Source organism: Diorhabda sublineata, chromosome 8, assembly GCF_026230105.1.
Source record: "Diorhabda sublineata isolate icDioSubl1.1 chromosome 8, icDioSubl1.1, whole genome shotgun sequence".
NCBI classification, from domain to species: Eukaryota; Metazoa; Arthropoda; class Insecta; order Coleoptera; family Chrysomelidae; genus Diorhabda; species Diorhabda sublineata.
In genome coordinates, this window is record NC_079481.1 from 5,906,505 (window position 1) to 5,929,574 (window position 23,070).

The 23,070-nt window shown below is 30.0% G+C and overlaps 2 protein-coding genes across 6 annotated transcripts in view; one reads left to right on the forward strand and one right to left on the reverse strand.

Annotated features, from left to right (window-relative positions):
• Positions 1–4,994, forward strand: LOC130448415 (ankyrin repeat and zinc finger domain-containing protein 1-like). The gene is made up of 8 exons (XM_056785789.1): positions 1–565; positions 819–1,010; positions 1,576–1,718; positions 1,928–2,191; positions 2,247–2,463; positions 2,516–3,168; positions 3,516–3,683; positions 4,745–4,994. The coding sequence occupies exons 1-8, from the start codon at positions 466–468 to the stop codon at positions 4,919–4,921; spliced, it is 1,914 nt and encodes a 637-aa protein (XP_056641767.1). The 5' UTR covers positions 1–465; the 3' UTR covers positions 4,922–4,994.
• LOC130448414 (testis-expressed protein 2) overlaps positions 4,985–23,070 on the reverse strand; it is a 27,350-nt gene continuing 9,264 nt past the window's right edge. For 3 of the 5 annotated variants that reach the window (XM_056785788.1, XM_056785785.1, XM_056785786.1), the window contains 12 exons: positions 22,478–22,691; positions 21,910–22,402; positions 18,715–18,946; positions 16,781–17,019; positions 16,466–16,682; positions 12,436–12,522; positions 11,636–11,755; positions 11,362–11,559; positions 10,919–11,303; positions 10,039–10,266; positions 9,758–9,975; positions 4,991–8,111 (listed from right to left, as the gene is read on the reverse strand). In XM_056785788.1, the coding sequence (XP_056641766.1) occupies positions 8,043–8,111; positions 9,758–9,975; positions 10,039–10,266; positions 10,919–11,303; positions 11,362–11,559; positions 11,636–11,755; positions 12,436–12,522; positions 16,466–16,682; positions 16,781–17,019; positions 18,715–18,946; positions 21,910–22,394 (2,478 nt within the window). In that variant the 5' untranslated portion in view covers positions 22,395–22,402; positions 22,478–22,691 and the 3' untranslated portion in view covers positions 4,991–8,042. Of the gene's footprint in view, positions 8,112–9,757; positions 9,976–10,038; positions 10,267–10,918; positions 11,304–11,361; positions 11,560–11,635; positions 11,756–12,435; positions 12,523–16,465; positions 16,683–16,780; positions 17,020–18,714; positions 18,947–21,909; positions 22,403–22,477; positions 22,692–23,070 lie in introns of all 5 variants that reach the window. The other 2 variants (XM_056785784.1, XM_056785783.1) reach the window with 1 other exon arrangement.

Here is a 23,070-nt window from a genome sequence, read left to right on the forward strand (position 1 = left end):
GACATATAGATTTACCTTCCTGGGTGGATAGTATATCGATTTAACCCATCACATCCGAGAAGAGGAAGAAGAAAACATAGGTTATAAACTTCTAATAAATGTAGGTTATGATTAGAAGCAGGGATTATTAGTGTAATTTTATTTGAAATTAAACTGTTTCAAAGATTTTCCATTGAAATTCAAAAATAACCGATAAATAAAATGTTGAATTTGTTACGCTGATTAAAATACCTGATATCCTTACCTGCATAATTATTACATTTTATTCAATTGATAATGAAGAATCGATAAGGCAGTTATAAGATAAAATTACAATAAGTTGCGCAACTTTTTCCAATTTATTGAAAACGTAAATTCTAACCATGTGTTATTCTTATACATAACAGCACATTCACATTTCAGTCGTATCTAAACTCTAGTAACGTGTACAACAAGACTGTTTCAGCAGGAATCATATTAGGAAAAATGGGGACTATTAATGTGTTTACAGAAGAGTTTAAGAATATAATAATAGCTCCTCTCACAACAGTGCAATTAGAAACCAACGATAAGGATTTGAAATTAGGTAAGTCGTTTTTTATAACTAATGTAATTAGGTTCAAGTTGAAACAATACAATTCTTATAGTTGGTAGATATTTTCTTTACCGTAATCTCGATATTTTTGTTGCATAAGTCAAATCATACAAAATAATTGAATTAGTGCAAAATATATATTCAAATTTTGATTCTTGTGGAATTAAAAGTTAATGTTTTTTCTACATTTTAGATATTTATTTATAGCAACTAAAAATGAGGATATCAATTGTTCATTTTACAGATTCTTCTGTATCTAGTGAATGGTCACCTTCTAATGATAAAAAGTCGTGTTCCTATTGTCGAGTAGAATTTCCAGATAGCCAAGTACAAAGAGAACATTATAAATTAGATTGGCATCGTTATAATTTGAAACAATCACTTTTAATCAAACCACCAATATCTGAAGACGATTTTAATATTAAAATTGAAAAAGGTAAGAAATATTCAAGTTATTATCATGTAAAATAAAATATAGAGGTTGAAGGTAATGATAAGATTTCAGAATTACAAGGTAAGTCTAATTTCTTGCAACAATTATTATAATAATAAACATTTATTGGTACAACTTAAGGGGCAGCAATAGAAGTCCTTTATGTATAATATTCAATTCAATAAATGTGTTATTGTTTGTAATTTAACTTCTATATTGATCACTTTCGTTTATGTCTTTTGTTAACTATCTTCTGAACTTTTTTCTGGAGATATTTTTGTTTCAGTTATTCTGGGGATTCTTGTTTTAAGCATTGTTATTCCAATATTTCTATAATATGCATCTGCGTGGAACAGAAACAGATTGACCACTTGCTGCAGGCTATTCATCTTTTGCCTCCTCTACTAACCCCTAAAATTCAATACCTTATTTCACATTTATTTAATTTACATTGTTTATTAATGATATTTTAACTTTATGATTTGAGAACTAATGATGAAATTTATCTAAATACTTTTAATTTTGTTATTTTTGTTTAATATCTTAAACCATTTTTTTTTTCTAACAGATGATGTGTCTAGTATATCAGGGTCTGATTCCGAAAAAGAAGATACACTTGATACTTTCGCTAATGCCCAAGGAAAAATATTTTTAAAAAACGACAAAGGAGCTGTGGTTTCATTGTACAAATCACTCGTTATGAATAAGAAGGTAAGTGAAAAATAATTTTACCAATTATTTATTCTCGCAAAACTTTTTTACTCAATTTTGTAAAGTAAAAAAAAGCTTTACAGTTAAATAATTGAATAAACCATAGGGCGAAGGGGCTAAATCAGGTTGTTCCTGTAACTTGTTCTATATTAGAGATAGATCTAAACTTCTGCTATAATTCCATGTTATTTTTACTTGATAATTTTCAGGAAATAGTTACAGATGAAGAAATTGGAAACCGTCTGAGAAATTACTGTCAAAATAAATGGACTATATTGATGATAGGTGGTGGTCATTTCGCAGGGGCTGTTTTCCAAGACAACGAAGTTATTATCCATAAAACGTTCCATTATTATACAGTTAGAGCTGGCCAAGGAGGTTCGCAAAGTTCCAGAGATTCAAAATCTAGTGGAACACAACCGAAAAGCGCAGGGGCGTCTCTTAGAAGAAACAACGAACAAGCTTTCATTCAGGTAAAGAATAATTTACAAGAAAATATTCAAAACGTCATTAGATTTTTTATTTCAGCATGTTAGAACTCTTCTTGATTCCTGGAAGGAACATTTAGAAGATAGTCTAGTGGTATATCGTGCTAGTGGAGGTTACAACCAATCAATTCTTTTCGGAGGAAATAATTCGATATTAAATAAAAAAGATATGAGAAGTATTCCTTTTTCCACGAGGAGACCTACTTTTAAAGAAGTAAAAAGGGTTCATCAGTTGCTCACTACTGTTTCTGTATACGGTACACTTATATTTTTATATTATTGAATATTTTTATTGTTTTTTCTTTTTAGATTCAGTGGAGAAAGCTGTAAAATCGTTCGCGAAGGAAGTTTCACCTGAAAGGGAATCAAAGCGCAATAAAATTCGATCGTCTTGTATAAATAGAGCGAAATCTCGAGAAAATGTCGAAAGACCACTTCCGACTGAACATCTTTCTAGCGAAAGCGAAACCGAAGTTGACACAAAAGAACCTTTATCCACTGCAGATTTAGAAATATCTTTTGATGAATTAAAAGAGTTTGATGATAGTTTAACGGCCGAACAGAGAAAAAAGACCAAAAAGAAAAAATCTAGGAAAAGTAAAAATAAAAAATTGAAAGAACTGGAGGAATGTAGAAAAAAGAATTTGATAGAATTGATATGTAATGGAGATTTAGAACAGTTACAACATATATATGAAGAACAATTGAAACTAATGGCAGAAGAAAGAAATATCGAAGAATTTATAAATCAAATTGTAGATAATGAATCAAATACTCTGTTACATATAGCAGCTCAAAAAGAACAAAAGGATATTATGGATTTTTTATTAAAACACAATGCCAATCCTTGTTTGAAAAATAAGGAGCAACTTACGGCTTATACTTGTACACAAAGCAAGGAAATTAGAGAATTTTTAAGGCAATTCGCCAGAGAAAATCCAGAAAAACATAATTACAATAAGGTGAGTCAATATTGGATAATGTGACACAGTTTTCTTCTAAAACATTCGATAATTCCCATCTATTAACTACTCTTCTTCTTTTTATACTATTATTTCTATAAAATATTCTTATATCTTCATCCAGAACAGTTTAGAATACTTGAAAATATTTCATAACTTGTTCGTTATATAGAAAAAGGCCAAGTAATAAATGAAAGAATAAAAACCTAACGTAACCAATTAAAGAATTTATCTATTTTCAAATTCAAAATTCCTCTCAACTCCCTATAATTTTTTTTATTAATAGGGGAATGCAAATTTTTTGTTGGTTGAAGGTTTAAAATTAGAGAAATGATCGTGGTTTTCAGGCTCAAATACCTATTAACGCTCTAACAAATGAGGAAGTTGCCGAAAAGAGAAAAGCAATGAGAAAAGTTAAAAGGGAAAAAGAAAAAGAGAAGAAGAAAGAAAACGAGATTAAAAGAAAAGAAGACGAAGAAAAGAAGAGGTTTTTAACTTTAAGCGATAGAGAAAAGGTAATATTTATCGTTAATAATATATTTAATCATTAAAAGCTTAATGATATCCAAAATTTTAATCTCAATCATTCGATTTATTCTCTTTATCCATATATTCCCACATACTCTCCAATATACTTTTTTGTTCTTAAAAAAACTTAAAACAGAAAAATATTGTTAGCTGTATACTTATATAGTTAAAAGAGCAAATTACAAGGGAAAGAAGAATGAATAAACTCAATTTTGCCTTCACATTAATAGGATAGCTGCATAATCATATAGGCAAAAGACAAATTACAATGGAAAGAAGAATAACCTAACTAATTATCACATTACCTCATTCTTTAACTTTATAATTATGTAAATATATTGCAACAGGACAAGTAACAGGGAAAAGAAGAATAATCTAATGTGTTGGAAATTTTTCAACATTTATTAAAAGTCAAAAAACATTCAGAACAATCGATGAGTGCAGACTTATATAGTCAGAGAACATGTTATAAGAGAAAGAATGGTAATCTAACCTACTAAACAATGCAAAAATTAATCTTTTATGAAATATGGTGAAAACTACCCAATATTATTTTAAAGAAGTTGAAGAACATCCAGTATAATCGTTGACTGCATACTTTTATAGTGAGAGGACAAGTTATAGGAGAAAAAAGAATAACCTAACTTCGTTGCTGCCCTTACTTGTTATGATATAGTCAAAGAACAAATTAAATAACATCAACTTATTAGGAGGTCAGAAAAACAGCTGATTTACGTCAAAATGGCCGCAATGGGGTAAACAATCGATTTCCTCGTATGTACCCGGGCTAGCTTTTTTGGATTTTTTCTGTGGAAGTTGTTTTGTATTATTTTCTGATTAATAGTGTTAAGAGGATTTCTACAGTTTTTTCTTTAGTCAGTCTGCTAGTCACAAATCATACAGAAACTCACGATACAAGAATTTGTTTATCCCACGGCGACCATTTTTAAATGAACATTAGCTAATTGTGACAATATGTTAGATTTCTTGATTGAGTTAATAAATAGTCAAGTGACAAGTTATAACTGATATAAGTGATTTGTTCCAGAGGGCGCTAGCTGCTGAGAGGAGAATAATTAGTCAGTCGGGACAAGTAACGAAACGTTGCTTTTTATGCGGTTCCGATATAGCTGGAAAAGTACCTTTCGAGTACATGCAAAATTTATTTTGTACTATAGATTGTCTCAAAGCTCACAGAATGCAAAATCCCCTCGTGCTATCATAAATTTTCAACTAAAAATTATATGTTCGAGAATTTTTTTGTTGTTTTTGGAATAAAATTCATATATTTTTTCAAATTTTTGTATTTATTTTATAACATTCATAAGTTGATAACAATTTCTGTCCATAAGTTACAAAATACACCGATTAAAATACAATCCTCACACAAATAGAGATAAAACGGTTTTAACTCATGAAAAATTTATTACAAAATATTTTGTTTAAATGCAAATCAAATATGGAAAGAAGAAAATTGTTATAACGTAATTACTATTATTTTTACTAAACAATATGTGCTAAAACCATTGAAATACAATCACTTTCTATGTTCAATTGACTAGGGAAAAGCCTTTGACTTTATGGAGAATATGACTAAATGATCTGATCTAACTCTAATAGCAAGGGACAGAAAAAGTAAGGAAGACATATTAGGAAGGAAAGAAAAAGAGGATTGAAAATAAAACAAAAAAGACAGAATATATGGAAATTGAAAGAATGAAGGAAGTTCACATACCAGTTGAAATAATTGATTCCAGCTTCGAATGAGTCCACAGTTATAAGTACTTAGGAACAATAAGCAACAAAAATGACACAAATATGGGACAAGACAAAGAATCAAGGATCTTCTACGCTACGACTTTCTTAACACTCAGGGAAGAAGAGGGTTCCACAGAACACAAAATGGATGACAAGATCATCATAACCCAACTTACGCAAAAGACTGACAAGTCATCATCGAAAAGAAGATATGTAACTTGAGGGTCAAAGCCTCTTCATGGTCAATAAATAGATAACTTTATGAATAAGTAGTTTACTTTATTTTGCGATTTAAATATGTCTTTTATAACCTCAATAAGATTTTCTCAAAAGATGTTTGTATTTTTTTCCTCGCTAGACTATCAAGGCTCTACTGCAAGTGCTATTAGGGAATTTGCTAAGTTTTTGATAAATCTAAGGTTTGCTTTCCATGATCAAAGGCTCTACTCCGTTCAGAACGAAACATCACGGTTTACACCTATCGGATCCAGTGTACTGGAGGCAACAAGCATGTTTACAAAAATCCTGCAAGTCTGCGAAACAATATTTTTTTGTAATAATAAATTGCATATTTAAATACTGAATTAAACTTTCGGAATAAGTCATTTCAAATAATTGCAGGTGATGCAAACTATTTGAAAATGTATCACAGTTATAGTGAAAAATTGGAGCTTTGAAATATATTTATGGTGCTACAGTGAAAATATTTTTCTACAATACAGTTGACTATAAAAGTTTATACAAAGAAAAGCCTCACGCAAGCTCACATATAATTGTAATAAAAATATTTCTCAACTATAAATTTATTGTTGTTAAAACAACAATATATTCAGTAATTTTGGAAGAATATAAAAATAGACACAACTCCACTGAGCGTCTCTAAAACATAAAAAATAGTCTAAAGTAAATATAAACAAATACTAATTTGGCTAACAAATCACATATATAATATTTTGTAATACAAAAGATTAAACAATATTCTCGAATTTTGTTTTTATTGTCAGTTTCTTACAGTCAAATAAGTTAACTTTTCAATTTTGATCACTAGAAACACAACCAAATAAAAACATCCAAAGTGTGATTAAAATAATTGCTCATATTTCAGAGGAAATTACTTTATAAAAGTTGCAGCCACTAATCAAAAGTTAAATACCCAAAATGTAAGTGAAATCATTGGTCGTGTATCAGGGAAAATTAAATTATAAACGTTGGCAACTATTGTAGTGATAGTGGCAACTGGAACCACTGAACAAAATCTAAATATTCCAGATGTAATTAAAAACACTCCTCGTGTATTAAGAAACATTGTGTTATAAACGTTAGCAAACAAAATCTGAATATCTCAAGTGCAATTAAAATAGTTTCTCGTGTATCAAAACAATAAAAACTGAAATAACCATAGTGTTGTAAGTGAAATAATTACTAGTGTGTTAGGGAAAATTGATATTGTTGTTAAAATCAAAATTTCTTGTTTTTCAGTATTTACAAATACAGGTACATTTCATTCACGACCTTTTTTCATTCTTCTACCGTTTCCCCGAACAACTTCCTTGATAAAACTATCATCCTTCGATCCCTGATTCAAGGAATTCCAAGTTACTTTCGTTTATAACCTTCTTAATTAATAAAACCACCATATCCAAGTTTCTCTACCTTCCACACACTCTCTATTTCTTATTTACTCTAACGGAACTACGCTGCTCTTAGAGATTAAGCACGCGATTAAGTTTAAACTCACGTTTTGTAGCCGTATATATATATATTTGTAAGTTTTAAATAGTTAATCGAACTTTGATTCAAGTGTTACCTCGTCGCAATTCTTGACCCTACGACTCACACTCATAACCTGTAAAAATTTACATGGCAACAATGTAAAATATTACATATTTTTATTCGTTTGACAGCGCTGGCGATAAACGTCATTATTTAAATTGTGCGGTATTAATTTGTCATAAGTGACAAGAAAAAGTAAAATATGAGAAAATCTTATTATTCACGGGATGAATAATATATTATTCCACTTTTCAATTTGGATGTAAATTGATTGAATTTCAATGTGCAAAATTGTCCTCGAAGAATATTCAAATCTGACAAATAATTGTCTATCTTTTCAAAATGTATCATTTTGGTCCTCAAAATATAATGTAAAAACTGACAAACATCCTGTATAATATAAATTCAAACAAAATAAAATTTTTTAAAAAAAAGATAACATTTAAAAATAACACACAAAGATATATCAGACCTACTATTAGTGTACAAACACAATTACATAGTCTGGTCCTTCGAGCTGGTTTTTATACGGCTCGAAGGACCAGATAATTTAATTGTGTCAGTTTACTTCTAATAAACAGTGTATTTAGTACGAATATCACGATACAAATTCAGTATGTGTTGATCTGTTTGTCAAACAGAATTAACGAAAAAAATCATTTCTTTTTCAATTTTATTTCTGTGATTGGTAAAATTACTTTAATTATTGATATTATTGGGTCTTTATATATCTTTGTAACTAACAAAAAGTTAATAAAAATACAACTTTTGCCCTGTATTTTTTTCTATCACCAACAAAAGTAATTAAAAATAGTTTAATACGGCAACTTTGGATTCATCACAGGTATCACCAAGTCTTCCATGTTAGGAATTACCAATACTTTCTGAAATAAATAATTGATCATTTTTAACGAAATATATTTAACACAAATATTATGAACCAACTGACAAATATTACCAAAATTAATATCAACATTAAAAAAAAAACAACATTTATAAAATATATATTTTGTTTAGGAAAATCGGTAAATTTATTAATTTGTAATTCCTTCCTCTTGTCTAAGTAAATTGTAGGAAAAATCACATAAAACAACATTTGGTTCATTACAACAATATTTGTGGTACATAACATACAATATCTTGTAAGTTGCTGAATACTTTCAAAAATATTTTGTATTTCTTCCCGCTTTTTAACAATAATCAAACAAAATCTGAAAATGTACACTGAGAAACAAGAATATATAATTACCAAAACTCATTTGGTGTCAGATTCATTTCGTAGTCACCGAAATTGAGAAACGAATTAGATAGATGGGATCTCGTTGAATGCATTTGAAAGTTAATAAATTTTTAGTTACAAAAATAAATTGATTAAAGTCATTAGAGATTATTAAATGGAATTACCAAAACGTATTTAGTGCAGGACACATTTTAATTGAATACAATATGATTAGAAAGATGTTATGAACCAACTGACAAATATTACCAAAACCATGTGACTTTAATAGTTAATATCAACATTAAAAACAGACTGAACATTTATATGATGTAAAAATGTAATTCAAGAAAATTGGTAAAATCATTTATTGACAATTCCTTTCTTCTGTCGAAGTAAATTATTAAAGTTTTAATGAACCAAATGTTGGGTTCATTAAAACAATATTTGTGGTCCATAACATGCAATATCTTGTATGTTAATGAATACTTCCAAAAATAAATTGAATTTTTGTGCTGTTATGAACCAACTGACAAATATTACTACAACCATGTGATTTTAATAGTTATTATCAACTCAAAAAGGCTGAAGATTCATATAATATAAAACTATAGCTCGGACAAATTGGCAAAATCATTCATTTGAAGTTTTTTCCTCTTTTTAAGGTAAATTAAAGAAAAAATCACATAAAACAACATTTTGTTCCATAACATGTAGTATATTGCAATTTGATGAATGAAATTGAATTTCGGTGTTGTTATGAATCAACTGACAGATATAACTACAACCATGTGATTTAATAGTTAATATCAACATTAAAAACAGACTGAACATTTATAAGATGGAAAAATGTGATTCAGAAAAATTGGTAAAATCATTTATTGAAAATTTCTTTCTTTTGTCGAACTAAATTATAGGAAAAAGCACATAAAACAACATTTGGTTCATTACAATAATATTTGTGGTCCATAACATGCAATAGAAGAGGTATTTTATTGGATGCACTTGAAAGTTAATAAAAGGTTAGTTGCAAGAATATTTTAACTAAAAACAATTTACTGATAATTAAAAACAATTGATAAACCGTATTTAATGATAGTCACATTTTGTAAGGACAGAAATTTGAGAAATAATTTAAAATTATGTATTTTGTAACTTGGCTAGAATAAGTACCACGAGAAGAAGGCAAAAAAAGGAAAAATAATATCCAATAGTACAATATTGAGAAGAAAAAATGGATAAGAGGAAAGTGAAGGAAGGGCAGCACCAAGATTTTTTGAGAAGAAGGTGTTGAATGTCGATTTACAACGTTACCTGGAATTCCTGGACTAGTTTCTTCTCTATCCAACTGGTAACCATTATGTAACTAATATTTCTTTCACCTACTATCGGTCTAGCAGATAGGGACAGATCCGGAACCGGTCGAAAACCAATCCATATCCGATCTGTCGGTGGAGGTGGGATATTCAATACCAAAGTCCCTACTAAAGATTTTACTTCCACTTTTAATCTGAGATGTGTATTCGATACACCTGAAATTGAAAAATAAAATGATGATTTGTATAAAAACAAATGTGGTAGGTGTATTAACTAACCTTCCATAGCTTTCTTTATATACCGATTTTCTGTGGCAGCTTGAAAAAATTTCGATTCCGCTAATCGGTCTACCATTTTCATCAAGTTTTTCTTGCCGTGACTAGAACCAGCCGGAATATCCTGGGGCGTGTTCGGTAATTCGTTGAGACCCTCGTCGTCGGTACTACTTTCTGCCGAATCGTCCACATCAGAATGATATATTGCAGATTTTACTACGTTAGGTTTGTCTGGAAATCAATAGAAATTTTATGTACAAAAATTAAGTCAGTATACAAGAGTTTGTAGAAAAGTTTTGTCGACCATGCACCATATTCTCCAGCTATCACCTTCGATTATTTTTTTCCGTTGTCTAACCTAAGAATTAGATTCTGAAGATACATTTACACGGAACCTTTTTATCTATAACGGTCAAGCATAATTAGTATTGTCCAAATTTGGCCTCAGGTGACTTTTTTTGTTTCTTAATTTGAGATTTTGTCTTAGAATGACAGGATTTATCTTAAACTTGTCAACCATGCACCAGATTCTCCACATTTGACTTTCTATGACTTCTTCATGATTTCTAACCAAAAAATTCAACCCTAGGGTAAATTTTAATTGACAGTTATATTATTGTTCATTATTATTAGAAGTTTTCAACTCGAGAAGTCAACAAAGCACTGAAATATTCTAATCTGACCTCCAGTGACTTCTTCCTTTTTTTTCGTTGAAACTTTTCAACCAGACTGTTCTACCCTACCATGTACCAAATTCTCCTGATTTAACCTCCAGTGATATCTTTTTGTTTCCTAATCTAAATTTCAGCTTTTATGACACGTTTTTTCGGAAAATCGACTAAGAGTCCTGTACATACAAGACATCAACAATTTCCATACTCACCATAAGCTTGCGGGTTTTTCAGTCTCATTAAATTAAGTTTGGTCTGCAATATAAGAACGACAAGTCCTTCGTAAATAATATCCAAATCTATCCATATCCCTCTTTCGTCCATAACAGGTTTACCGGTTCTTTTAATAATCGGCGACGTTTTCCCCAAACTGAGTTCCGGTATCAAAAGTTCTTCGATAAAATAGGGCAGTTTGATGGTAGACAGTTTCCTTTGTATCCGATCTTTGACTCTATCTATGAAATGGTTATTGCGACCGCAATCGAAAAGTACTCGACCTATAAGGGCGTTTAACCAAAGTAGGGTGTCTTCTTTTGATTCTTCTTCTTCTGAATCACATTTATCAGTCGGTTTGTTGTGACCAGTCGATCTCGAAGGCTAAAAAATTTTTTTTACAATTTTAAATTGATTACAGTATTTTTTTTTTAATATTTACTTTAAAAGTACTCATATAACGTAGATACTCGAGTTCTTCTTCTATATTATCAGTACCATCTTTAGGATCAGATTCGTCGAGTTCTGTTTCTAAATTTTTATTGTTGTGGGTAGCAGCTGACAATCTTCTATACCAATCTTCTTTTTCTCTATCAGTTCTTCCGAATAGATATAGTTTTATATAGTTCGAATCGTTAGACTGTGAAAAAATATTTAAATTTAATAGGAATAGTCTCCAGAGTGTCCTGGAAGGATTTAACTAAATTTTTACTTACGTCTTCTACACCGGTAATTGGCGACCAATCATCCTGTACACCGTTACATTTCTCCACTTGGTTTTTGTCTTCTTTTTGGCCCGATTCATCGTCTTCTAATACAGGTGAATCCGCAATATCCTAAAAGAAAATTTTACAAAAATATATACGGTACGGTCCTGGTAATCTACTGGAAAGTTGAGTAAATTTCTGACTCCGTTTTTGTATGGGAATTACGATTATATTTCCAGAGTATTCAAGTCAGATTAGAATAGTTTTCATATAGCCCAGGAAATAAATCACAAAATTTAGAATATAGTCCAGGAAATTTAGGAATTTCTGGGTAGTAAAACGGGAAACTGCGAAAAAATTATTAATAAGAAATGCATTTCGAATGTCTTTACTAACACGACAGAAAAGGTCTACGAGGTACCTGGTGCCCAGGGTGGCCCACATCTACGTAGTCTACTGGAGCTCCGTAGAATTCGTTTTGAAATTGACCGAATATATATCCTGGGGGTTTTCAAGGTCACTAAACACGGCGATGACCTGCCAGTTACCTGGTGCTCGGGTCTGGTTTCTACCAGATAAATTGAGGAAATTAGTGGAGATGATGATAAGAAAAACAGAGAACAAAATAACTTTAAAGAGCAGTACTTCAGGATAGGGAAATGTCTAAGACAAGGATATTCATTGTTCACAGTCCTCGTAAACTTAGTTCGAGAAAAACTAAGAGAAAGTGAGTGAAATATCTCAAAGTCTTGAACCTGTAGAGCTGATATATATTTATATTTGTATACGTTGAGTATAAAATTACTTACGGATATATCAGCAGAAGGTGTACTTGCTCTTGAATCAGAATCGAGGTCTAAATCTTCACCTTCGGTTAGTTTACTGAATCTCTGGGCCTAAAATATATTTAAATCATTTAAATAGAGGTATATAGGTACTATTAGTATGATGTGACCAGAATTTAACATGAAGGTCGAATAAGATTAATTGTACGCCGTGATTAATCAAAAACGTGTAATTCAAGTAAATTAACAAACACGTCCTGTTATAAACGCGGCACTAATAAATAACAAACCTTGTACCTACAACATTCGATTAAGTAATGTCAATGTACTTCATATAAGTTGCTACCCAATTTATTTCAAAAACGTGTAATTCGAGTAGATTAATAAATAGGTCCCGTTAGAATAGCGACGCCAATTAATAACAAACCTTGTAACTATAACATTCGATTAAGTAATGTCAAGGTACTTCATATTTTGTTTATATATATGCGAATCAGCATAATATATAGTACCAGTACCAGATAAATGTTTGGGCTCAATGAGCTTCAAAATTGTACTTTAAACACAAATTGTAAAATTGAGGTTATATAGGCATTTTTTTCAAATTCTATTTATTTGGATAATTTGAATATTGAATTTCATGTTTTCTAGAAACTATACAATTTAAAACCGCCGAATCTCAACTAATAATTCCCCAAATGATAAGTATTCGAAAGCTGGGTATATATTAATGTTAGTACACTGGTTTTAATTTTGCCACATTTCCAATACGAAATCGATCATCTGGCCAAGATTTCCTTCCAATTCAGGTCCCAGTTCCATATAAGACGTTCTATCGTACAGATATTTTTTATTAACAGTTTCCGATTTTGTTAAAATTGATTCTTTTGTGTCAAGTTCATTATCGTCGAACTCTTGAGTTTCGTGCACAAACTGCTTAATAAGTTTGAAAGCATCTTACTTGATCGAATGACAAGGTTTGTTATTTCTTAGCGTTGCGTTTATATCGGGACGTGTCTTTTAATTCACTCGAATTACACGTTTTTGAATGAAATAAATTGGGAAACAACCCACATGGAGTACCTTGAAATTACTTGATCGAATGTTACAGTTACAAGGTTTGTTATTTCTTAGCGTCGCGTTTATATCGGGACGTGACTTTTAATTGACTCGAATTACACGTTTTTGAATGAAATAAATTGGGAAACAACCCACATGGAGTACCTTGAAATTACTTGATCGAATGTTACAGTTACAAGGTTTGTTATTTCTTAGCGTCGCGTTTATATCGGGATGTGTCTTTTAATTGACTCGAATTACACGTTTTTGAATGAAATAAATTGGGAAACAACCCACATGGAGTACCTTGAAATTACTTGATTGAATGTTACAGTTACAAGGTTTGTTATTTCTTAGCGTCGCGTTTATATCGGGACGTGTCTTTTAATTGACTCGAATTACACGTTTTTGAATGAAATAAATTGGGAAACAACCCTTATGAAGTACCTTGAAATTACTTGATCGAATGTTGTAGTTACAAGGTTTGTTATTTCTTAGCGTCGCGTTTATATCGGGACGTGTCTTTTAATTGACTCGAATTACACGTTTTTGAATGAAATAAATTGGGAAACAACCCTTATGAAGTACCTTGAAATTACTTGATTGAATGTTACAGTTACAAGGTTTGTTATTTCTTAGCGTCGCGTTTATATCGGGACGTGTCTTTTAATTGACTCGAATTACACGTTTTTGAATGAAATAAATTGGGAAACAACCCTTATGAAGTACCTTGAAATTACTTGATCGAATGTTGTAGTTACAAGGTTTGTTATTTCTTAGCGTCGCGTTTATATCGGGACGTGTCTTTTAATTCACTCGAATTACACGTTTTTGAATGAAATAAATTGGGAAACAACCCACATGGAGTACCTTGAAATTACTTGATCGAATGTTACAGTTACAAGGTTTGTTATTTCTTAGCGTCGCGTTTATATCGGGATGTGTCTTTTAATTGACTCGAATTACACGTTTTTGAATGAAATAAATTGGAAAACAACCCACATGGAGTACCTTGAAATTACTTGATCGAATGTTACAGTTACAAGGTTTGTTATTTCTTAGCGTCGCGTTTATATCGGGACGTGTCTTTTAATTGACTCGAATTACACGTTTTTGAATGAAATAAATTGGAAAACAACCCTCATGAAGTACCTTGAAATTACTTGATCGAATGTTGTAGTTACAAGGTTTGTTATTTCTTAGCGTCGCGTTTATATCGGGACGTGACTTTTAATTGACTCGAATTACACGTTTTTGAATGAAATAAATTGGAAAACAACCCACATGGAGTACCTTGAAATTACTTGATCGAATGTTACAGTTACAAGGTTTGTTATTTCTTAGCGTCGCGTTTATATCGGGACGTGTCTTTTAATTGACTCGAATTACACGTTTTTGAATGAAATAAATTGGGAAACAACCCTTATGAAGTACCTTGAAATTACTTGATCGAATGTTGTAGTTACAAGGTTTGTTATTTCTTAGCGTCGCGTTTATATCGGGACGTGTCTTTTAATTCACTCGAATTACACGTTTTTGAATGAAATAAATTGGGAAACAACCCACATGGAGTACCTTGAAATTACTTGATCGAATGTTACAGTTACAAGGTTTGTTATTTCTTAGCGTCGCGTTTATATCGGGATGTGTCTTTTAATTGACTCGAATTACACGTTTTTGAATGAAATAAATTGGGAAACAACCCACATGGAGTACCTTGAAATTACTTGATCGAATGTTACAGTTACAAGGTTTGTTATTTCTTAGCGTCGCGTTTATATCGGGATGTGTCTTTTAATTGACTCGAATTACACGTTTTTGAATGAAATAAATTGGAAAACAACCCACATGGAGTACCTTGAAATTACTTGATCGAATGTTACAGTTACAAGGTTTGTTATTTCTTAGCGTCGCGTTTATATCGGGACGTGTCTTTTAATTGACTCGAATTACACGTTTTTGAATGAAATAAATTGGAAAACAACCCTCATGAAGTACCTTGAAATTACTTGATCGAATGTTGTAGTTACAAGGTTTGTTATTTCTTAGCGTCGCGTTTATATCGGGACGTGACTTTTAATTGACTCGAATTACACGTTTTTGAATGAAATAAATTGGAAAACAACCCACATGGAGTACCTTGAAATTACTTGATCGAATGTTACAGTTACAAGGTTTGTTATTTCTTAGCGTCGCGTTTATATCGGGACGTGTCTTTTAATTGACTCGAATTACACGTTTTTGAATGAAATAAATTGGAAAACAACCCTCATGAAGTACCTTGAAATTACTTGATCGAATGTTGTAGTTACAAGGTTTGTTATTTCTTAGCGTCGCGTTTATATCGGGACGTGACTTTTAATTGACTCGAATTACACGTTTTTGAATGAAATAAATTGGAAAACAACCCTCATGAAGTACCTTGAAATTACTTGATCGAATGTTGTAGTTACAAGGTTTGTTATTTCTTAGCGTCGCGTTTATATCGGGACGTGTCTTTTAATTGACTCGAATTACACGTTTTTGAATGAAATAAATTGGAAAACAACCCTCATGAAGTACCTTGAAATTACTTGATCGAATGTTGTAGTTACAAGGTTTGTTATTTCTTAGCGTCGCGTTTATATCGGGACGTGTCTTTTAATTGACTCGAATTACACGTTTTTGAATGAAATAAATTGGAAAACAACCCTCATGAAGTACCTTGAAATTACTTGATCGAATGTTGTAGTTACAAGGTTTGTTATTTCTTAGCGTCGCGTTTATATCGGGACGTGTCTTTTAATTGACTCGAATTACACGTTTTTGAATGAAATAAATTGGAAAACAACCCTCATGAAGTACCTTGAAATTACTTGATCGAATGTTGTAGTTACAAGGTTTTTTATTTCTTAGCGTCGCGTTTACATCGTGACGTGTCTTTTAATTGACTCGAAACACAAGTTTAATAACCTTATTAGTTATTAACGACCTTCTGGTTCGACAACAAACTTACCAACACGGGATATTGGTAATCTTTCTTTCTAGTTTTATTGAATCCCTTTTTTTCTCTTCCCGATGAAGTAAACACCTTGCCTTTGTCTGTTAAACCAACGTTATCGCTTTCCACTTGTTTTTGTACTTCACCTTCTATCTTAGATAGAAGTTCCTGATCGAAACATAACTGTTCATTCGGTAGGGAAATGCATATGGGATATTTTTTACTCCATTGCCTAAAAGTGTAAAGTAAGTAAATCCCGTAGAAAATTTGTTTAAAAGGAAAAATTGATAATTAGAACCATTGTATTGTGGAAAATGATTTTTTCCATACCTTATTCTAGTTAACCCTTCTGGAAGAAGACTAATCTTAGCCCCTAGTAAATTATACACCCTGTGCTGCGTAAAATTCGCTTTTATTTCTGGCTCGTTCCACATGGCCCTTTTAGGAACTTTATTTTTAGCGTGACTTATCCTTAACATGTTACCCTGCAACCTCAAAAACACCGATTGGGTTCCGAATATATGGTAAGTTTCGGGGTTGTAAACATCCGGATATTCGTTTAACCATCCCTGTAATAATAATTGTTATATACAGGATGTTTCCTAAGTAATCTAAAATATTGTAATGGGCGCTACGACAATTCATTTTAAGACGAAAAGTTACTAAAAACATGTTTGTTAATGAGATACAGGGTGTTTGGTTTGGTGACTGGTGACGCTACTAGAAGTTAAATACTGTGTCAAACCTCAGAACTAAAGCAAAAAACGAAAAAGATTTTTATCATACGGATTTGTAACATTATTCACGTATTGTGGCGCGGTAGTTACTTTCTGATTTATTTATTCCAGTTGTTGAAGAAATTGATTTGTTATCGACCTCCCACTTCATTCGAAGAATTCAATAAAACCTCAGATTCGTTGCTAAATCGTCCTTTGTCTATCTAAACTCTAAAAGTGTATTTTATTTAGTAAAATTTGAGGTGATATTGTTAGTCATTAATTTTTTTTTGTTTTGAGTAAATAATTTCCAAGTAAATACGTATGCTCTGTTCATCTGGGGAGCACAACGAATAGAATACAACAGATATTTAGATATTTGGTTATATTTAAAAAAATAAAAATTCTGTTTTACAATCCTTTTTATTCAAATCTATTCTACCTACTCGTTCCTTATTTAGTAATTTACATCTTTGTTTCCGTATCCTTCCTCATTTTTTTTCCGCTGTTCTAAAGCTGTCGGATTGGAATTCAACCTCACAAAGGACAAAGCGAATTCTGAAAAGTATTGGCCAACATGCAGAGCCGGGTACCAGAAAAATTGTTGATGGAGTGGATGTTAGTAACATTTTAAATAAAATCGCGAACAATCCCAGTTTTGCTAACAATATTTTGTTTAATGAAGAAGCCAACTTTTGAAGACTATGTAGACTGACCGATACCTGATCCAGGAAATTCCTATAACCTATGGTCCTGATAGCATACAATTAAATTAATCCTCCACAATATACCTGTCTTTGGGAAAAACCAAAAACCTTCTACCTGATCTTTGTTCCACACTTACACGAACACACGCGAGGCATTGGGAATCGTCTAGAAATTTATTCGGTCTCGACACCGCGAATGGATCAGATTTCAAACGCCGAAATCTCCGCGAAGCGCCTCGTTTCCGGAGACTGTGCTCGCGCGACTTAGTTTTATCTATCGATATATATATTTCTCGGTCAACATTTGGCATGGCGTCATTGAAGATTCTTTGATAGGACCATTTCTTCTTCCTGTACGGATGACTCGTCAGATATATCCCCATTTTCTAGAAAATTAACTTCCACTTCTTTTGGAAGATGTACTTCTTATTATTAGAAGGCGTGACTGTGCTCCTCCACCTCCACTTTTTGCTAGACCGTTGGATTGGAACGAGGATTTCCACATTCTTGTCCCCCTAAGTCACTTGGACTCAATCCTCTGGATTTTTTTTGTGTGGGTGTATCTAAAATCGCTTATTCGCACAACCCCGTATCATACAAGGTTGTTATGTTATTCGTAACAATCCTAGTCGTCATTTTGGTTGGAGGTGCACATTTCGAACGTATGTTCGGAAATGTACTATTTCTACTTATACTTCTAATAAAATTATAAAACAATTCGACATCCTGTATATCATTAACTAACATTTAAAATGGAGTGTCGAAGCGGCCACTGCAATAGTTTAGATTATTTAAGAAACACCCTGTATATGAAAATAAAAATGAAGTTTTATTTACTCACTTCATATTTTTTTAAAGGTTGATGTTCTTTAACGGCTTGTACTTCGAAAATTTTATTTAATCGCGTAGATTCTTCGTGTTTATGTTGTTCAATTAATTTCGGGTGGATTTTTAAATAAATTTTAAATATTACAAAAGATAAGATTATTCCAGCGGCCAAACCAGCTGTATATGGTGAATAATACTGTATAATTCCGTATAGTAAAGAAGAAAGTAGTAGGACTAACAGTGAACTGTAAAAAAAAATATATTTCAAAATTTGTTCATCTTCAAATAATTGATTCAAGATACGAATTATTCTCCATGATATTTATATCAATTTTATTGATCCTTTTTCGTTAATTAATTAAATTCAACTGAATTGACATTTGACATGCACTAGTGAAGTAAATAAATAGTAGAACCGGACTGGCCCGAACAATTTGCATAACAAGTATTTTTATTTCAATGTTCCCAAATTAAAAAAAAGAACGTGATAAAAATAAAAGCATATATAATATAAAAGTAAGAATAGTCAAAAAATGTATATCATAGTGGTCAAAAATCATTTTGAGGATAAGTTTTTTGACTTAAAATTTTTATTTTAATGTTCCCAAATTAAAAACTTTAATACTGAAAAAGAACGTGACAAAAAAGATAAAAATATATAAAATATTAGTGTAAATAGTTGAAAAATATATACGATAGTGGTCAAAAATAATTTTGATGATAAGTTTTTTGACTTAAAATTTTTATTTTAATGTTCCCAAATTAAAAACTTTAATACTGAAAAAGAACGTGACAAAAAAGATAAAAATATATAAAATATTAGTGTAAATAGTTGAAAAATATATACGATAGTGGTCAAAAATAATTTTGAGGAAAAGTTTTTTGACTTAAAATTTTTATTTTAATGTTCCCAAATTAAAAACTTTAATACTGAAAAAGAACGTGATAAAAAAGATAAAAATATATAAAATATTAGTGTAAATAGTTGAAAAATATATACGATAGTGGTCAAAAATAATTTTGAGGATAAGTTTTTTGACTTAAAATTTTTATTTTAATGTTCCCAAATTAAAAACTTTAATACTGAAAAAGAACGTGACAAAAAAGATAAAAATATATAAAATATTAGTGTAAATAGTTGAAAAATATATACGATAGTGGTCAAAAATAATTTTGATGATAAGTTTTTTGACTTAAAATTTTTATTTTAATGTTCCCAAATTAAAAACTTTAATACTGAAAAAGAACGTGACAAAAAAGATAAAAATATATAAAATATTAGTGTAAATAGTTGAAAAATATATACGATAGTGGTCAAAAATAATTTTGAGGAAAAGTTTTTTGACTTAAAATTTTTATTTTAATGTTCCCAAATTAAAAACTTTAATACTGAAAAAGAACGTGATAAAAAAGATAAAAATATATAAAATATTAGTGTAAATAGTTGAAAAATATATACGATAGTGGTCAAAAATAATTTTGAGGATAAGTTTTTTGACTTAAAATTTTTATTTTAATGTTCCCAAATTAAAAACTTTAATACTGAAAAAGAACGTGACAAAAAAGATAAAAATATATAAAATATTAGTGTAAATAGTTGAAAAATATATACGATAGTGGTCAAAAATAATTTTGATGATAAGTTTTTTGACTTAAAATTTTTATTTTAATGTTCCCAAATTAAAAACTTTAATACTGAAAAAGAACGTGATAAAAAAGATAAAAATATATAAAATATTAGTGTAAATAGTTGAAAAATATATACGATAGTGGTCAAAAATAATTTTGAGGATAAGTTTTTTGACTTAAAATTTTTATTTTAATGTTCCCAAATTAAAAACTTTAATACTGAAAAAGAACGTGACAAAAAAGATAAAAATATATAAAATATTAGTGTAAATAGTTGAAAAATATATACGATAGTGGTCAAAAATAATTTTGATGATAAGTTTTTTGACTTAAAATTTTTATTTTAATGTTCCCAAATTAAAAACTTTAATACTGAAAAAGAACGTGACAAAAAAGATAAAAATATATAAAATATTAGTGTAAATAGTTGAAAAATATATACGATAGTGGTCAAAAATAATTTTGAGGAAAAGTTTTTTGACTTAAAATTTTTATTTTAATGTTCCCAAATTAAAAACTTTAATACTGAAAAAGAACGTGATAAAAAAGATAAAAATATATAAAATATTAGTGTAAATAGTTGAAAAATATATACGATAGTGGTAAAAAATAATTTTGAGGATAAGTTTTTTGACTTAAAATTTTTATTTTAATGTTCCCAAATTAAAAACTTTAATACTGAAAAAGAACGTGACAAAAAAGATAAAAATATATAAAATATTAGTGTAAATAGTTGAAAAATATATACGATAGTGGTCAAAAATAATTTTGAGGAAAAGTTTTTTGACTTAAAATTTTTATTTTAATGTTCCCAAATTAAAAACTTTAATACTGAAAAAGAACGTGATAAAAAAGATAAAAATATATAAAATATTAGTGTAAATAGTTGAAAAATATATACGATAGTGGTCAAAAATAATTTTGAGGATAAGTTTTTTGACTTAAAATTTTTATTTTAATGTTCCCAAATTAAAAACTTTAATACTGAAAAAGAACGTGACAAAAAAGATAAAAATATATAAAATATTAGTGTAAATAGTTGAAAAATATATACGATAGTGGTCAAAAATAATTTTGATGATAAGTTTTTTGACTTAAAATTTTTATTTTAATGTTCCCAAATTAAAAACTTTAATACTGAAAAAGAACGTGACAAAAAAGATAAAAATATATAAAATATTAGTGTAAATAGTTGAAAAATATATACGATAGTGGTCAAAAATAATTTTGATGATAAGTTTTTTGACTTAAAATTTTTATTTTAATGTTCCCAAATTAAAAACTTTAATACTGAAAAAGAACGTGATAAAAAAGATAAAAATATATAAAATATTAGTGTAAATAGTTGAAAAATATATACGATAGTGGTCAAAAATAATTTTGATGATAAGTTTTTTGACTTAAAATTTTTATTTTAATGTTCCCAAATTAAAAACTTTAATACTGAAAAAGAACGTGACAAAAAAGATAAAAATATATAAAATATTAGTGTAAATAGTTGAAAAATATATACGATAGTGGTCGAAAATATCTTTGGTAATAAATATTTTGGATGAGTATATAAAAATATTAAACTCACGTATAATTTGACAACGGACGATCAGTCTTCGCTTTGGGACGCAAATCGACGAAACCAGTAGGAGCAAATACAGTTTTTTCTTCATCTTTACAATCGAAGAACCTTTCCCGAATCTCACTTCCTGTAACTTCTCGAATATTAATCACGTTTTCACTGTCCACTTCAAAATTATCAATTTTATGCGTCACGGTTCTGACGATTTCTTCGTCTGATATTTTGACTGGTGTTTGGGTTTTCAAATCTGTTTCTTCTAGAGCATCTACTGCGCTTTCCACACCTTCCGAATCTTCCGGTAGAGTCTGTTCTTTGTTTTCGGTATTGATGTTGTAGATTTTGGATAAATCGTTAGTTTTTATCGTTCCTTCTTCTTTATTGTTCTTCCTGAAGAAGCGGAATTTGTGTTTGAAGGAACTAGGCGTGACGGATAAAAATTTTTCATCTTTTTTGTCTTTTTCTAGCGATGGAGTATCTTCATCGCTAGACATCTCAACACCTATAAAAAATATTACTTTAGTTTTTTTTGTTTTGTATTTATTTCATCTATTCTTGTAAAAAAAAATTATTCTACCTTCTGTGGTAGATACAATACCACACGTTTTGGATATACTGCTTTCTGAAAGGTCTTCTGAATCTGAAATACTTGAATTTTCTTTGCTGTCTCCGATCGTTTTTAGATCGGTTTTCGTTGTATCGGATTTTGGTTTGTGTAAAGGCGAACCTTCTTCATGATTTCGAGATTTTATTTCCGTTATTTTTTCTTCGACGCTTTTCGTAATTTTACCCTTAAACGAAAATAAAATCCAATCAAGTTTACATTGAGTAAATCGATACAAATTCACATCATAATAATTTAATTATCCCAAGATAACCACGAATGCAATTTTTTTACATGAAATTTTCGTTTTCATCCTCGATTTAACATATAAAGGGTGGTCGATTAAGAACGGCTTCCTATTAATGAACAAAAAACAACATACACATAAAAAAATCACAAAATATATGCCCAAACCTGGAAAGAACCGTTTTTTTTTCACTCTGAGCTCCCTCCTACTTTCCCCCACATTTTATTTGAAGATATAGACTAAAACTTGTTAAGTAAAAAATGCGTAGAATTTGTTGAAGAATCCGATAATCGTATATCCGAAAATAATTTCCACGTGT

Excerpts from the sequence above, each read along its gene's own strand:
- LOC130448415 (XM_056785789.1), top strand. The coding sequence starts at position 466 with ATGGGGACTATTAATGTGTTTACAGAAGAGTTTAAGAATATAATAATA. Across the intron at positions 1,011-1,575 it reads TAATATTAAAATTGAAAAAG|ATGATGTGTCTAGTATATCA; the intron begins GTAAGAAATATT and ends TTTTTCTAACAG. Across the intron at positions 2,464-2,515 it reads CACTACTGTTTCTGTATACG|ATTCAGTGGAGAAAGCTGTA; the intron begins GTACACTTATAT and ends TTTTCTTTTTAG.